Consider the following 18,467-nt stretch of genomic DNA (forward strand, 5'->3'; position numbering starts at 1 on the left):
CAAGAAATCAAAATTCCAACACTTGTCCCAAAATGTAATTATGTAACTGGCATTATTGTACAATAGAACTAATGATAACACAATGAAACAACTCTTGTTCCTGGGTAGTAAATTACTTTGATTGCTTATGCCTCTATTACTGTCTATAAAGTAGTTACCAATCCCCCCCTCAAGTTTTACTTTAACTTTTGCCTCGGACAGATTAGGCAAAATGTGTTTAAGGCACTGCTTTGAAGGCCGCCGACACCACATCAGCTATGGCACTATTTCTAAGCCAGAAGCCTTCATGTACCTTCAAGATGTCTTCCCTAAGCTGGCTAGGGCAAAGGTCAAAGCAAAGCTTGAGAGGGGGGGTGGGGGGGAATAACAGCCATTTTCTAGACTTTAGAGGAATAAGCAAAGTAACGCTACCCAGGAAAAACAATTGTTGTAGTGTAATCTAAGCTTCCCTAAAAAAACTAAATTAAACTATTTGTGAACTTACCATTTAACTCCAAATTTGGTTCTTTTGTTTCTTTCCTCCTGTCTCCTTCACTATTGTTTTCCTCTGGCTCCTCTTCAAATATATAATTCGAGTCTTTAGGTTCACTTTCAACTACCGAGTCTTCAGCTTCTACATTTTCTTCGTCCACACTGGCTTCATCTGTGATTAAGAGTTAAAACATTACTAATTTGACAAATGCTGCCGTAAGACAATTTTGCATATATGTGTACTGTACAAATGATGCATATGATATAATTGATACAGTAGAATGTTTTTGATATTTACAACTTTAAAGTTTCCAAGACAATTATAATTGGGAATGTGTTTTGGGCATGTACAGTATATCATTATGCTGAAGTATTTATCAAACAAAACTTTAAATATTTTAAAAGCAGGCAGAAGAACCTAGTCTATTTGGCAATTATTTAGTCTTGTAACTAAATTAGAATTATCCTCAAGCCTTCAAATGTTTGTGTGACAATCGGGTATGTTCTCGCCATTTATAATCACTCCTGACAGGAGACAATGAGCGATGATTTAAAATACCACGCAAGATTTAAAATTCCTGCAGGTACTCATCTGCTTCCTCAAGCACCCAGTAAACAGACATACAGCTCATGTCCCCAGCATCACTTAATGATGATGAAACAAATAACTACAATTATTTAGAGATGATAATGTCATAGAAGATTGTGACACTTGAAAACTAGTACAATGTTCAGATACCAGTGAACCAAACAAGGGTTATGACGTGAACACGAGGCAGTCCACCGCAGCACATAGCCGTTGTTTGGTGCATCAACGAATCGTGAAACAAGACCTCATGTTCCTTCATAAAGTAAACGCGTGGAAAATTATTCATATTCAGGATTAATTAAGTGACCAGGATTCTGATATTATTAGCAGTGCTAGAGTTAGAGGCTAGAGTTAGCAATGTATGTAGTATATCAGGAAGCACTCATGTCAGGTGCCATCAGCATCAGACTGGTGTGTGGTGCTATGCTGTGCTACGATTACAAAATACTACACCCACCAAAACTGCTTAGTGGATGATAATGGTGCATGATAATGTAGATATAGTGTATATATACACAGTATACAGTAATAATAAAAACAGAACGTATTATTTTCCAAAGAACGTAACATTGTGCACAAATTATGGACACAAATATATTCATGTGTATCTATGTTCTACACGTTATGTAATAAATAACCGACACCTCAATGCATCATTGCACTTTAAAAAGCTGTGGTATAAGCATTAAAAATTGAAAGAAAGTACAACATTTAGCGCATGCAGTTACAGCTTTGTGCAAAGCAAGCAAGACTAGGGTGAACTCTAATTACTGCTTACAAGGTTATTACACCCACCAGAACTGCTTAGTGGTTATTAATGGCGAAGAGAAAAAAGTACCAGTAGATTATATGCAACGTGTGTACATAGTGTAATTACAGCAAAAGCCAGTGTTTTTTTAAAGAATATATTATGGAGTGCACATTAGTGTCAAGAATATATGAGCATACCACATTTTATACCATTGAATAATATCAGTAGAAAAAAACCTGACATTGAAATAAATGTGTAAAGTAATTTTCAGGGCAACTCCCATCCCAGACTCAGAGCAACCTCCATGGGGTAATTGCTTCATAAACTGCTTCACGAACACATGGGAATCGTGTTATGAGTTTTCCTCGCTTCAACATGGCCAAAGTTCACCAAAGATTAAAGAACTTGCATGTGCTTGAACACAAATACAACCAAGCTTTGGTATTTTTATGGTTTCGTTCCGATGACTGTCCAGATGCCGGCATCTTTACCCCAATGGCCAGGAGAGTAACATTGTTCAATAATGAACCAGATCATCATTTAGCAAGCAGAAGCCGAACTAATGTTACACACACAAATCACACTAACATGATGCATCAAATGAACAAATCAAATACTGAACTAATGTATTCTAGCATTAATCATCTACTTGCCTAATGTTCGGGTTTCATCTACTGCCTCTAGCTTTTCCTCTTGCTCCTGCTCCTCTTGCTTCTCAGTGCTCCTCTGCTCTGCCTTATCAACATTCTCCTCTTCCTCCTTTTCTTCTCTCTCTTCTCCTTTCTCCTTATCATCATTTTCTGTGTTATCTGTTGCATTGCTCTTCTTCTTTATTTTCTCTGCCTCTTTAGCTTCTTTGTCAGCTCTGGCCTTTGCCTCGGCAGCTTCCCGATCCTTTTTGGCCTTTGTGATTTTGGCTTTATTGATAAGGTATTTAATCTGCACAAAAAGATAAGACATTAGACCAGAAGTCTTATACAGTACTGTGCTCCTCTCCAACAATAATAAAAACACAATCAGATTTAATGTTATATTTTTTATATACAAAATGTCATGGGAAAGAAAAATCTACCATGCTGACTACCACAAAAAACCTTCCCACGATACTTCGCCAGTCTTTATGGTGGGTAGCAGCAGCAAAGGCTTCTAAAAATTTATATGCAACTATTGATTTTAATCATTTAACTAGTTTATTATAAAATCATGACCAACTTGTTAAGACTAGACTGGCTTAACTTGCTATTTTATGAACTATTTCAAGCTTTACCTCACGGTCAAGGGAGGACCATTTTTCTGCTATACCACCGAGTGTTAATTTGGGATCTTCGTGGAGCGAAGTCTTCTCCTGCAGCTCTTCTTTCTCCTCCAGCCATCTCTAAGAGCATTGAAACAAATTTATTAAAGATTTAACAAGAGACTGGTGCCACTGCTCATACAATTACTGTACTGTACTTCGATCCTTATATTTTATGTCTTATCAAGGCAAGATTAGACAAAAGGTGAAAATTTGTTAGAATTTGCTCTATTGTCAATTTTTACAAAAATTAGATCACTCCATTAATAAATTGTCGACATACAGAAGTTATTACTCATCACTTCCAAAATAATACAGCTTCTGATGAAAAGCAAAAATTAAAGACTAAAGAGTAAAAAAAAAAAAAGAGAAACTTGCACGATTTACATCTCTCACCCACCCAGTGGGTACAATATCCGAGAGCATTGTTAATTCAATGTTGAATGAATGCTACTCTTGGATAGAACACACTAGTACTGTTAGAGTATATTACTTGCACATCGTTCCAAGAGTTGCAATGGCATACGTCCTCAGCTCTCAACCTAGTTCATACCCCCAACAGGACAAATGGTTGTTTATCTTATCTGATGCCACTGTTCACATAGGAAAATGTTTGTGGGTTGCATCCAGGGAAATATCAGTAGTCGACGTGGAGGGACCTCGATAAGTAAGTACAGGTTTCCTGTTCCCAACAATGGGAATTAAAACCCAAACCAAATGGTGATATACCTGAGTATCAACAATAAGGTTGTCCATGGTGGTCAACTCTACGTCGGTGAAAAGCTGTTGATCAGGAGGAGCTTCTCGTGCCCTCATCAGGAACATGGAGGACCCATTCATCATTTCTTTCAGAGCCTGAAATATGTAGACTATTACTTGAGAACACCCACTTAACCTAATCAACCTTTCATGGAAAATATAGAAATTTGTGATCAGCTACTTTTCATAGTACAGTACCCCTTATTTTGTATATTGGTGACCATAGCAAACAAAATCGAGTTTATTAGTTGAGAAGATGGGTTGGATACAGAACCCTCAAATTTGTATGCAAATCTATTTTATACTTTTCTCTTATCACATATATTCAGCTACAGTAAATACCTGTCGATGCCAAGGATCTACGTTCCCACGACCTGGTCTCTGATCAGGCCTTCTGGCTGGTGGTCTCGTTGATCATTATCATTTGAAGGTATTTATCAAGTTCTCTTTTGAAAACAGCCAGTTATGCTCCCTATGTGTTGAGTGTGTTGAAAAGTCAGGGCTTTTGATACTGACCAAGTTCTCTCTCGGCATGCCTACTGCATCTATGCTTTTAATGGTACAGTACTATTGTACACATTCTGCCATGCCTTCTGCTCTCGTATGGTGTTATTCCCATCAGCAGATTTGGAACCAGTCCTAGTATTTTCCAGGTGTAAATTATTATGCATCTCTTGCTTGCACTCCTGGTAATACAGACTTAACGTTTTTAAGCAGTCCCAATAATTTAGATGTTTTATCGAGTAGATTCTATCAATAAAAAATCCAAATTATGTGGAACTATATATTATTATTATTAATTGTTATTATACACACACACACACGTCATGAGAGATTATTGTACAAGCAGATAAAAATAGATCATGACTGTTGGTACTGGGGAACTTCAACTTTAAAGCAATAGACTGGGAGGCCTATGTAGCAAGAACGGAGGACTTTTGGACATGCAGATATAAGAATCTCATTCTGGAGACATTCTTGTATCAACACATAAAGCAGGCCACAAGAATGAGGTAAGGAGATGTACCGTCAGTACTGGATCTAGTATTCACCAGGAAAGAAGAAGAGATATTTGACATCCAGTACCTTCCTCCCTTGGGAAAGAGTGATCACGTCCTGTTAGACATTAAATATGCTTGAAGATATCGTCTAGAAGAAAATGGGGACATTGAAACGGTTGAAACTCATAGGGTAGCTTATCCTGTAACTACACTTGGGTAATTACCTCTTCTTCCCGTTATACTTCCTGGCAAACACACACAAAGGTCTACACTCAGATACAGGATCATGTTGGACATGGTACTAACAGCTATCCTAACTCCAATGCTTAACCTTCTCTACCAGAAAGGTTGAAGGACAATGCATTTCCTAACAAAAATTGAAAGCATGATAGGACCAATCCTCCAATGAGCAGTCCTCTTGTCTTTGGTTGTGACGGCTTCATATCCAAGTTTACCACAAAAAGAAGATGCAAGAAGAGTAGCAGCTTTCTTGAACACAAGGATGACATTGCCAGCAAACTTAGGAAAGCAAGAGTAAGCAGAGCTAAGCAAATCATTGGTACAACTAGGTCTACTACACTTTATGGAAGGTGCCATGCTAACTTTCTAGTGTCAAAAACAAAAAAAAAACAGATAGCCTGCCAATAAATATTAAAGACACGGTGATTGGGGCTAGCATATCAATTTGCATCGTGGAAATCTTCATGCACACGATCTTCAAGGATTTCTGAATGATACATCTGCCAACATCACTGATTTCAGGTACATAAATGCTATTATTGGCATTATGGAAGAAGATACAAGTGCAGTCACAGCTTTCCATGAATAAGCAAACAGTATACTACAACCAAACCTGGAACTCAAGATGGAAGCCCATAAGGAAGAATTACCATTCCTAGATACACTATTATACATTTAAGCAAAAGGACAACTGCCGATGGTACAGTACATTACAAGGGTTCAAATTGGCCCTTATACCTTCAACACACATCTTGCCATCCAGTGATGTTTAAAAATTCTCCCTGGCCATTCGAATTAAGAGAACCAGAAGCAGTGAGAGTAAACTAAAGAAAGCCCTAGTTGGAACTTTTCATTTTTTCAGAGCCAAACACTATCCAGATTCAACCCTCCGAGAAGCAACAATAAAATTAGCCCCTTTAAAGCAAGATCTGCTAGGGCAAACAAGATCATAGGTTGCTATGGAAAGGATCCTTCCAGTATTATACATCCCAGCATTTTCATGGTAGAGTATATCAGAAGAGAGATCAATGCCATGGACAGGGACAAAAGAACAATTTAGTGACCATCCAGCAAGGGGCTTGCTTCCTTCAGAGCCACCCATTACAGCAGCAGTCACCAACTGTGGCTGGTGAGAATTGTGTGTGTGTATTGCATGTAACTATTTTCTTGAACACTTATATTTAATGGCATCAAATAGTTTGCTTTAATACCTATCATTTCTTGTTTGGTGGACTGCAGGATTCATATTAGTGGTCCACGGGATTTAAAATCGTGAATTTAGTGATTCCTTACCAAAGGATGAAATTTTATAAGATTTCATCATTCGTGGAAAAATAAGTTATAAAATAAGTTATAAAAGACTGCCTTAGAGCATGGAAGTGAGAAAAAAACCAGAATTTCATCCAGGTTCGTGTACAGTTCCCAGTGAAACTAAGGGACCCTTAAACATCCTAATTTCCCTCTTATAAAGAGTTCTTTCTAATAACCTGTGGTCTTTGAGAGTGACATTTCTTAGATCAATCCTGAAGTTTGGAACTATTCTTAAATGCAAGGCAATTCCCATAGAAATAAGAATGTATAGGGAATAACATGATTCCGAGTAAAAGTCATAGCACTAGTCTTAGCTGTTGAGCACTAAACCATTAAAGGTAGCCAAAGACAATACGCTATCAATCTCAAGTTGGACTGCACCGTATTCGGGAAAAATTGTTGCCCCGATAGCCAACATATTGTTAAAGCACAGAGTGTAAAAAGAGGAGAGATTGGAGATTGTCGAGAGCAACCAGAAAAATAGTACTGTAAATGCTTAGAAACTACCCTGGGGAACAACTTTTTTACCTTCAGGGGTAAAATATTTTATCTCCAGCTCGAACAAGCAGGGTTGATTGAGGAGAAACTAATCGGCTCCAGAGAAGGGTGGCCACCAGATACAGGAATCTGAACAACAACCTGGTTGTCAATAACATTGTTGGCAGCGGACTCCAGCACAGGCTCAATTTTCAGATCCAGGACCGAGATCTTACCCTTTGGGGAAGAATGGAGAAATAAAATTTCCACTTGTTGGAAGGCCAAGGCATAGTGGAGTAGGAATCCATTGATGCATTATACTGTGCAATACCCACCACAGTCTTAGATGGAGAAGAATGAATGGTTGAGGTTATTGTGGACTTCAGCATAAACGGTTATAGCCTGGGGAGGGCCAAAAGACAGAATGGATGACAGAGAATGGCGCCTCAAGACTGAGGGGCCTGCCTGCATTAGCTACATAAGAGCTAAGAGGCTAAAAAGCATGGGCCAAAAGCATGAAATGGTGCACTGTAAATGGGCAGAGAAACCAGTTACTTATCAAAACACAGGCCTTGGGTGATGCCAGGCAAGAGAACAAGAGGTTGGCAGCACTTGGTACTTAATTGACTAGCGTTGCCACCTGGTGAGGGGAAGGAAAAGTTGGGAGATGGGTACAGTATTGTGTTTATTTGGGATGCCTTTGAATTTGGTTTGATATTTGTTCATACCAGTTTGATATTTGCTCATAAATAAATACCATTTGTTATAAATAAATACCATTTGGTATAAACAAATGGTAAACTTTGACCTTATTGACACTTTTCCATCGCTGTCTGACCCTTAGCTTCACTGCCTCCTAGGGGGCAGAATTTGGTCGATGCTCCTGATAGACCACGAGTCTGATGCCTGGCAAGACAGTACTGGTGCCAAATACTGTTGTATAGGCTCTGGAAGCCACAACAAAATGAACCACCCCAGATTTGTTTCCCCAAGTCATTCGGGGGAAAATTTATCCGCCAGTCAAATTGTAGCACCTAAAATTTATAACTTATTTTTCCACGAATGATGAAATCTTATAAAATTTCATCCTTTGGTAAGATTAACCTTTACAGATGTATTAATCTAGCCCATCCTCCAATTATGATAGTACTGTACTTATAGCAAACAAAAATGCACTGTTGGGCCCCTCAAAAAATTCAAGTTTTCCATTACTGAATTAGGCCAAATAACATACATATATGAAAAACCAAAGAGCCTAACCCAACCAAGCAATCCTAGGCCTAATATAGTGCAGTACATGTATTCATTATACTAGACCCAGGCATTTAAGTGGCTTTTGGCTTAATTTTTCAATTACATCTTCAAAGTTACTAGTACAAAACATGAACATTGTCGACTGCAACAGTTCATTCGAGTATGATCAACAAAGTATTTAGTTGGATAAGTTGCACTAATCACATGACTTGAATCTATGTTTGCTTAATGACGTTGCCGATATGGTTCCAATAGATCAATCGTGTCTCGGCAGTCATGAGAGGCCACAAAATAATTTGGGGTCAAGACTTCAGCTCCTGGTTCCACACCCCCTCAATAGTACTCATATGGGCCCAGAAGGGTGTATGGTATATTGCACATTTAATTTTGCATTACCTTCTGTACACAAATTCATTATTTTTAAATATATTTCACATTTTTGGTTTGGTTGTGGCTCCCATCACAACAATGGTGACTACTGTAATGCCAGAAGGAATCTTTATTACTGTTCATGCCAAAATGAGCAGTTTTTTTATTTTATTTTATTATATTTTACTCTGTACAGTAGATCCAACAGTGATTTTTTTCAAAACGACATTTTCCATCCATCTTCATGCTATTATGCACGAAGGGCTACATATCTATGGGTCACCCAGTAAGAGAAGCAGACTTCTAGACATTAATACTGCTAGGTTTATGCTCGACCAACAGTACCTCCGGGAATTTACACCACCTGCTTATGTAGACTTTGCCAAATGTGAACAAAGGCAGAACTATTCACTAACCCTACATCACTGTGTAATTTAATAAAAAAAATTGAATTTAAGGAATTCTTGTGCAAATGTTCAAGTATTTCACTCAAAATATGGTACTACTAGAAATCTTAACCAAATATAAAGTTTGCTTCCTATAGGTAGTGAATGCATACAATTCAAACCCATCCACTTCCACCCATTGGATGGGTGTGGGGGGCATGATCAGTAAATACTGTTAATGCTTACTAGCCAGGATCATATAGGGCCCACCCCTCCAAGTTAGCTGGACATCTGGATTAGCAGAAATTCTTACTGGGAGAATCCAAAACTGAACATTCAACAATTTTTGTACCACAATCAACATAATTCCTATTGCCACACAAACAAATTTACATGGATAGGGTAGATTGGCAAGGTCACTTGACTGCCAGCTGCTAATGCTTCTTCTGGTGAGCATAATCCTCTTGATATCATTCAGTAACGTAGCCAAAACCGCTTATCTTGCCCACATTACCCAAAAGTCTGTTAACGGGGTCTGGATTAGCAAGCTCTTACAATACGTAACTGGCTCACTACAAGTGTAAACTGTTTGACTAAGAGACTTGTCATCAAGTTCTTGAGAGAACTGTACAATAAAACTACAGATGTATATTTTAACATTAGTTTTTGATTGAAAAGATTGAAAAAAAATGAAAATTTAAGAAGTTACCAGATTTTTAAATTCCTTAGCTACCTGCTTGATGGGGTTCTGGAAGTTGTTCTACTCCCCAAGCCTGGCTCTAGGCCAGGCTTGACTTCTGAGTGCTTGGTCCACCAGGCTGTTGCTTTGAGCGGCCCACAGGCCCACATATTCATCACAGCCCGGTAGGTCCGGCACTCCTAGCTTTCTCTATGTCCATGGTTGTTCCGGCAATATTTCTTGTACTCGCTGGGAGGATGTTGAACAATTGTGGACCTCTAATGTTTATACAGTGTTCTCTGATTGTGCTTATGGCACCTCTGCTCTTCACTGGTTCTATTCTGTATTTTCTTCCATATTGTTTACTAAAGTATGATGTTATTTTACTGTGTAGATTTGGGACCTGGCCCTCCAGTACTTTCCACATGTATATTATTTGATCTCTCTCGTCTCCTTTCTAGTGAATACATTTGGAGAGCTTTGAGACGATCCAATAATTTAGGTGCTTTATCGCGTCCATGTATGCTGCATATGTTTTCTGTATTCTATTTCAGCAATCTCTCCTGCTCTGAAGAGCAGAGTGAGTACTGAGCAGTACTCGAGACTAAATGAATAAACTTAAGAGTTCAATTCCTGAGCCCATTGTGTTCCTGTAACTTTTTCCACTATTGCCCATGGAATGGGTATGGGGTGCATAATGAAGGTGAAAAAATAAAGAAGATTGTGTAGGCATCTAAATTACAGTACCATCCCTCATTCTACAGAGAAATTTCAGAAAAGTAATACTGGTACATCCCACCAAACTTAAACCTACATAGAAATGTTATGCTAACCTTACATTAGTAAGCTGGGGTGTTTGCTTACTTGAGCCCAAGTCACTTTAGTCGTGTATGCAAGAGATGTAAATTATAATTCCACTACATTCTCTTTAAACACCCCAGGTCTGGGGTTTTTAACCTAGGTTTTGTGGTCTTTAAACACCCCAGGGCACTAATATAGGGCTAGGAGCCTCACATGCAAATAGTATTGACATACTTTCGCATCACGTTGCCACTCAAAATAATGTTAACTATAAAGTTAACATTACAAATGCTTTCCTGTGCTCACTCTGTCCTAGCAACAGGTGTGCAAAATTACATTAGTCTACTCTGTGATATTACAAAAATACAAGTTTCACAAATAGCTTATCAGCTAATTATGTTTAGTAAAACTGTCTCAAGCAAGGATGTAATCAAGAAGCTAAATTAAAAAAGGGAATTTTACTGCTGCTATTTAGTAATAATTTTGCTCATGTATATTAATGAACATTAGGATATTGAAAACTAAATTAAATTTAACATTTTATTAAAAAATAAGTATTCAATATTTACATTCCCTTAAGTAAGTTTTGGATATAGTTTTGACAAATTAAATTTGTCAAGCTCCAAATTAAATAAAAACATTCCTTTATACATAAAAATATTTTATGTACGGTATTGAAACTTAAAGCATCAAAATGAGTATAGCACAGGAAGGCTTAATAATACTTGTTACATCATCTATTGTTATGTCGAGACTGGTTACGGTTACGTAACTGCCTGCCATTACCGTGGCGACTCCTACCATTATCTCTAGATGCCTGCGAATCTCTATCGTCTTTCAGCTTTCTTCCCTTCCCTTTGAAACCATTTCCAGCCAGTGTAAAATATTGCCAAACGTGAACCCCCAAAGCATGAAGCCTGTCAACAACACTTGTCCAGATCCAGTTATATTTACCACAATATTGTTTGACCCCTGACAGACTGTTCTCTTGGCTTAATATGTGAGTACAGAGAAGACAAAGTGCACACAGAAAAAAGAGAAAGAGGTAAATCAAAATCAAGCGCGTTCTTGCCTGGATGGCTTCAGGGCGGTCATGATGCTCTTGTACGCGCTCCTTAATGGGTTCAAATAGCTTCGATAGCTGTCCTAACTTCTCCTTGTAAACAGAAGCCTCTTGATCAAAACCTTTATCGTATATCCATTCATCGAGCTGGAACAAGACAAAAGGGGAGATGGAACAAATATTTAAAACATTGAGAAAATAGACATAAAATACGAGTGCAATAAACTTAAATTTTGAAAACTATCACTATCATTAGCACTATAGCATTACAGACAAATGAGCACCCATCATACTCCCATCAGACATCCATAATAGTACCAAATTTGTCCATAACACTAAGGATACAGTGCTCACAATTTATCATACATTACAAACACACTTGCTCCCCACCTTACAAATACACACAATACCAGCAACACTAGTTCAAATCTCGGGTAACGCAGTTGATTAAACTGAAAGATTTAAATTTCCATGCGTGTCACCCGGTCTGTCAAAGGAATGCAACCAGTTCACACATATATATACAGTATATTAAATCTTTGACAAACATTTTAGTCAAAACATTAGAAAAATAATTAAAATCAAATGGGTATAATACCCAGAAAGGAATAATAACAGACACCATAAGATTGTCAATCAAGAAAATCCTGTTTAACATATCTACTCAAGTTTCTATGATAGAGCCACAGATTTTACAGGAATATGGTTGGGTTGACAGCATTTATCTGGACCTATAAAAAAGCTTTCGACACATTCCCACAGAGGTTGTTCTGGGAGTGAATTAGAGTGAATTCACTCCAGTTCCCAGGAGTGACAGGAAGACTAATATGGATGAAAAATGTTAAAACAAAAATATGAGGGCAGCAATCAGAGGAAGTGTATCAGACTGGAGAAGTGTTATTAGTAGAGTACCACAGGGGTCAGTTCTTGCACCTGTAATGTTTATCATCTGCATAAACATCTACATAAACAATCACCAGAAGGAATATAGAATTTTATGAACATGTTTGTTGATGCTAATATACTAGAAAAGTTAAGGACCAAGACAATTGTCATGCCCTTCAACAAGACCTGGACCTAAGTGTATGGAGCAACACTTGGCACAGTGTTGATCCACAAATTAAATGTAGTTTAATGTAAATAAATGCCACATTAGGAATGTATTGACCAAAGTAATTACTCAAGTGTAATTGCACACATGTAATTACAACCTTCAAATGTGAAAAGCTTTAAAGAATTCTGATAAAAGAAAGATCTAGGGGTAGTTCTAGATAGAAAACCGTCACCTGAGGACTATATAAAGAACATTGTGCGAGGAGTCTATGCTACGCTTTCCAATGTCTGAATCGCTTTTAAATACTGTATATGGATGGTGAAATATTAAAGAAAATATTCGTGACCTTTATGAGACTAAAGTTGGAACATGCAGCTGTTGTGTGGTGCCCATATCTGCACTAGCACATCAATGAACAGGAAAAGTGCAAAGACATGCAACAAAATGGCTTCTGGAACAGGGGAGGAGAAGAAGAAAAAGAATAAAGAAAAACCAAGAACAAGAAGAACAAGTAGAAGAAGATGGTTATGAGGAGAGGCTAGTGGGATTAAATATAGTATGCCAAAGCTAGAAAACAGAAGAAAATAAGGCAATATGATCAACACTTACAAAACAATAACAGGAGTCGACCAAATTGACAGGATTCCCTGAAACTAGCAACTTGAGAACAAGACAAATTCACAATAAGGAAACAATGGTGCAAAAAAAAAAAAAAAAAAATCAGTTTTCTTTTGCAAACTGAGTGGTGAACAGTTGGAACAAGTGAAGCGGGAAGGTGATGGAGGCCAAAGCTGTCAGTAGTTTCAAAGCATCATTTGACAGTATTGAGAAGATGGGACACCACAAGTGTAGCTCTGATCCTATAACTACACTTGAGTAATTACACTTCACCCACTTACAAACAAGAAATCATGCCCCCCCTCCCCCCTTTATCAGCTAAATACCTTATCTTGTCCTGAACCACATTTTGCTTGTCATTCACCTGTGTCTGATAATTATCTTCCCAGTTGCAGTATAGGAAATACTAACCCAGAAAACCTTAGTTATTCACCCCAAAATAAGAATACAATGATCAGGCATATTATGATTTTAATTGTTAAACAGCCATCTGTCTTAAAATACAAAATTTCTAAATATTTACTATATTAATTTTTAAAATATATATACATTTTAGTTTTCATAGATTTTTAGCAACCCATTATTACATTAGTAATAATAATAATTATTTATAATAATCATTATGGGATTTAGGTCCTAAGCCTGTGCTGGGACATGTAATCATTCAGCATTTTGGTCACAAAGGTTGTCCCACTTACCATTGAACACATCTGCCGTATTGCCTCGCGCTGTTCATCGGTAGATGCAGCTTCGTATTCTGCTTGCCACAGTTTATCCTGAGCGTCCAAGATATAGCTTTCTAGATTATTGCGTGCAGCCTCCTTTTCATGCCGAGCTTTCTCGGCAGAATTAATGTCCTCTAATCTGCAATGTATCAATTCATTTAAGATCCACCCTAATGGTAAAGCAAATATCTGAAAAGTATTTACAACAAAAAAAATACATTACTATGCCAATTTCTCTTTGATATTTTATTCATCTATAAATTTTTTAAAAAACATTTTTGAGAATGGTGAAGCGTGTAAGATAATCTGCCTCGCAGAGTATGCATTACAAAAGGAGATTTGTCTAAGCAAGATTTGCTGGATAGAGGTTGCATGTTAAGATTTGCTTCAGTCTAGTATATAAATGCTATCCATGTCCAAATGTAAAAGTAAGGGTGAAATCCCAAACTGAAATATTGTTCCAATATCAAAACCATTCTAGATTAAGGTTTCAGTTACTGTATTTTAAAGTTTTGATTTTTTGCAGTTTCACATTTTTATTCATTACATATATGCAAGTGCTAGACTTTAATTTATATGAAATCAAAGTGTTAGAGCCCCAGTAGCACAGTGGGATTCATTCTTAACCCACAATTGAGAATTCCGACTTTGAATCGCGGGAGGTACAGAAATGATAGGAAATGTGCCCAATCGCCTAATGCGCCTGTCCACATAGTGAATTGGCACCTGGATGTTAGCTTGTTGTGGGGTTACATCCTGGGAAGGGTTTGTAATTTGACACCAGGGGGGTGCGGGGAGGTTTATCTCGATATAACCTTAACATTAACTGTGTGCAAACACTGGCTGCCTGTCCTCTGGCAATGAATTATATATTAGACTAGTATAAATGTTTGTAGATGTATATATGTACAGAGAACATGTATAAATGTTGACATGAAATAACATTCTTACTTTTTCTTCGACTCTCTAAGACGCTCGGGGCTCAAGCTGGGGATGTCTAAATATGTGACTGTAAAGTTCAGTTGCTCCTTTACTGTAACTTGCTTTGGTTTCAGTTCCTTTTCTTTCTTCTTCTCTCCATTTTTCTCCTTATCTTCAGTTTTCTTTTCATTCTTTTTACTTTCTTTTTTCTCTGCCTTTTCATCTTTATCTTTCTTCCCATCTTTCTCTCCTTCCTTTTCCTCGTCACTTTCCTCCGTCTTATTATCTTTTCCATCATCTACTTTCTCACCTTCAGATCCTGATAGTCAAAAGGAGTTGCATTAGTACCCATCTTCTGGATTCATGTTCATCACAACATGCACTCCAAAAATTAACCAAGAATATAATTTGGAAAATAAACCACTATTAAATTTAATTATTCACAGGTTCAGTGCAAAAAAATCTAGGATAATCAAAATGCCACCTTTGACAATTAACCCTTCAATTAGGGCATATATGGTACTTTTAGCCTACAATACTGTATAGCTTTAAAGTACGTTTAATTTTTCCATCCATACTCATACTAATGAATGGAAATTCAATTGCCATTCATTTATACAGACTCCCATTAGAAATAAGGCCAAGGCCCCCCCCCTCCCAAAGCCTTGCAAAACCCTCACCTGAGAAGAGTTTACTAATGGTGCTACCAAGCTTGGATAATGTCGACTCCTCCTCCTCAGGCTTCTCCTCTTCCACCAGAATGCTCTTCTCAAACACTGCCTCCATTGCAGCCAGGGTCAGCACCCCCGAGTCATCCATATTGAAGTGCGCCTACACAGAATAATAAGAATTTATAATGAATAACTACAGTATAAAGTACTTGTATAGACATGCATTATTGCCTTACACTTAAATAGTTTTATTAACAAAACCTTCAACATTACAATCGACCGCCAATCTCAGAGGGGTTGTGTTTGGAACAGCTACCTTTTCATTAAAGCAGGTGGTACACATTTGGAAACATATGGGATAGGGCAAATGACTGACAACCTAGACTAGATTTCTGTGTATTGTGCTCAAATATGTTCACATATTTATACCTTACAATGATCACTTTATTGCATCCTAGCACCTTAAATGTTCAGTGCTTCTAATATGTACTTTGTGGCAGGACTGTGAAACCAGTAGAAAATAATAACACTATTTAGGCAGTGAGAGACAGACAGACACAGACAGACAGAGACAGACAGACAGACAGAGACAGACAGAGACAGACAGACAGAGACAGACAGACAGAGACAGACAGAGACAGACAGACAGAGACAGACAGAGACAGACAGACAGAGACAGACAGAGACAGACAGAGACAGACAGAGACAGACAGACAGACAGACAGACAGAGACAGACAGACAGACAGACAGAGAGAGAGACAGAGACAGAGAGAGAGACAGAGACAGAGAGACAGAGACAGACATATTCGTTTGCCTTGTTCGGATTGAATGTAGACACAGTAGTCGCTTCTGTATATATTTATTGACCGAGACAACAAGGTATATATCTGGCCAACCGAGGTCCACCTTACTCTGGGTCAGAGAGAACAGAGGCTGCTGGGAGCATGGCTTGATGCTCCTCTGTCTGGCATGACATCAGAGGTCTACTTGCCTGTGATTGGTTACATTTCAACTGACAGAATTTGAGTATAACACCGCTCGGACACGCTACCAAGTCGACGTCCCTTGTCGACAAGCTCTGGCTAGCTATATAGTTACAATGATACTGAAAGGACCTCGGTGGCATTCAATAATGGCTTACATGTGAAATTTGCATAATAAAACATTGAAAGCAGATCAGGTGTGCGTAATACTAACTCGGCATATATGCACCAAAAAAAAAAAAAAAATCATCATAATAGGTGAAAATCATGGTAACAATGCTTTGATTAAACCAGAGTATTAAGAACATGTGGATGTCTACTGATCAGATATGAACAATACAACTCAAGGTATTGCCTAAACAAAATTATTAACATGTGTCAATGGCATGTGCTTGAAAACCATACAATATTAAATAATTATTACATTAATGGAACAAAGTTCTGACCTAACAACCACAATTGAATTTCAAGATAGATAATGATTTTCTTTTTTTCTTTTTTTTTTCTCTGAAATATACAATATATTTACAAGACCAATGTACAATATATTTAATGTGCCATATATTTACAAGCTATATACAAGACCTAGAACAAGAAGACTAACATCTGCTGTTGTTGTCTGTCAGGAAAGACCAGCGGCGGCGGACTTCACTATTAACCTGACCGTCATATTACCTGCTCAACATGGGCGACGACTGGGCGAAGGCAGCCGAGGAACAGGAGGCAAAAGATCTGGTTGCTAAAGTTGAGAGCCTGAATCTTCCCAAAGTTGAAGATGAAAGGATTAAGGAAAAAGTGCCCTCAAATGATGCAGAGGAAAATATTTCTCCAGCTGAGCTGTCACTCATGAGGAAGGTGATGAGAAAAGGGATTAAAGAAACTAAGAACAATGTTGAGGTCTTGCGCAAGGATCCTAAAAATCCCCTCTATTGTGTCAAGACTTTTGAAGAGCTTAACTTACGGAAGGAGCTCTTAGAGGGGATATATGAAATGGGATTTAAGCTTCCCTCAAAGATTCAAGAAGTCTCGCTTCCAACTCTTCTAGCTGAACCGCCAGTCAACATGATAGCTCAGTCCCAGTCAGGCACAGGCAAGACAGCAGCATTTGCCCTGGCCATGTTGAGCCGCATTGACACCTCCAGAAAATGTTGCCAGGCTCTGTGCTTGTCACCAACTATGGAGCTGGCATTGCAAACACTGGACTGTATCAAGCAGATGGGTAATAAATGCAAGGACATCACCATTCGCTCTGCTGTTAAAGGAGAAGCAGTTTCCCGTGGGCAAAAAATCACTGAACATATTGTAATTGGCACCCCAGGGAAGGTAGTTGACTGGGTCACCAAATACAAATGTCTTGAGCTACATAATTGCAAGGTTTTTGTACTTGATGAAGCTGATGTGATGATTGCTACTCAGGGTCATCAGGATCAGTCTGTCCGTATACATAAGCAACTTCCACAAAATTGTCAGATGATGTTTTCGGCCACGTATGTTGATGAGGTTGTCACTTTTGCTGAAGCCATTATTAAGGATCCAGTGACACTCCGGTTAAAGAGGGAAGAAGAAACGCTGACAAATATTAGACAGATGTATGTCGAGTGTCGTAATCAGGATGAAAAATATGAGGCTATTGCCAACATCTACACAATCCCGGTGGGCAGTGCAATGTTTTTCTGCCATACCAAGCAGAATGCTAATTGGTTAGCAACACGTCTTAAGGAAGATGGTCACCAAGTAGCGCTACTCACTGGTGACCTAACACCTGACGAGCGAGTCCGAGTGTTACTTCGCTTCCGCGAGGGAACTGAAAGGGTGCTCATATGTACCAACGTTCTGGCCCGAGGGATTGACGTTGACACAGTTAACTTAGTGGTCAACTATGATCTTCCTCGATTGTATGGGTCGAAGAGGGCAGACTGTGAGACGTATTTGCATCGAATTGGCCGTACTGGTCGCTTTGGCAAGACAGGCAATGCAATTAATATTGTAGATGGTGAGGATGATGTGCGATTACTAAGAGAAATTGAGGAGCACTTCAATATAAAAATT

General features: G+C 38.3%; 2 protein-coding genes across 3 annotated transcripts in view; one reads left to right on the forward strand and one right to left on the reverse strand.

The window, feature by feature from the left end:
• Window positions 1-18,467, reverse strand: part of Grp170 (Grp170 co-chaperone) — a 63,731-nt gene that overhangs the window by 14,690 nt on the left and 30,574 nt on the right. For both annotated transcript variants that reach the window (XM_045742112.2, XM_045742111.2), the window contains exons 11-18: window positions 15,444-15,594; window positions 14,794-15,082; window positions 13,816-13,981; window positions 11,455-11,592; window positions 3,835-3,960; window positions 3,079-3,186; window positions 2,465-2,750; window positions 485-643 (exon numbers count right to left, since the gene is read on the reverse strand). In XM_045742112.2, the coding sequence (XP_045598068.2) occupies window positions 485-643; window positions 2,465-2,750; window positions 3,079-3,186; window positions 3,835-3,960; window positions 11,455-11,592; window positions 13,816-13,981; window positions 14,794-15,082; window positions 15,444-15,594 (1,423 nt within the window). The remainder of the gene's footprint in view (window positions 1-484; window positions 644-2,464; window positions 2,751-3,078; window positions 3,187-3,834; window positions 3,961-11,454; window positions 11,593-13,815; window positions 13,982-14,793; window positions 15,083-15,443; window positions 15,595-18,467) is intronic.
• The window catches only part of LOC123758004 (DEAD-box helicase Dbp80-like), a 1,617-nt gene continuing 187 nt past the window's right edge, over window positions 17,038-18,467 (forward strand). Inside the window, exon 1 of the mRNA XM_045742113.2 lies at window positions 17,038-18,467. This exon is cut by the window's right edge and continues 187 nt beyond it. Within this exon, the coding sequence (XP_045598069.2) occupies window positions 17,103-18,467 (1,365 nt within the window). The 5' untranslated portion in view covers window positions 17,038-17,102.

Source organism: Procambarus clarkii, chromosome 40 (genome assembly GCF_040958095.1).
Source record: "Procambarus clarkii isolate CNS0578487 chromosome 40, FALCON_Pclarkii_2.0, whole genome shotgun sequence".
NCBI classification, from domain to species: Eukaryota; Metazoa; Arthropoda; class Malacostraca; order Decapoda; family Cambaridae; genus Procambarus; species Procambarus clarkii.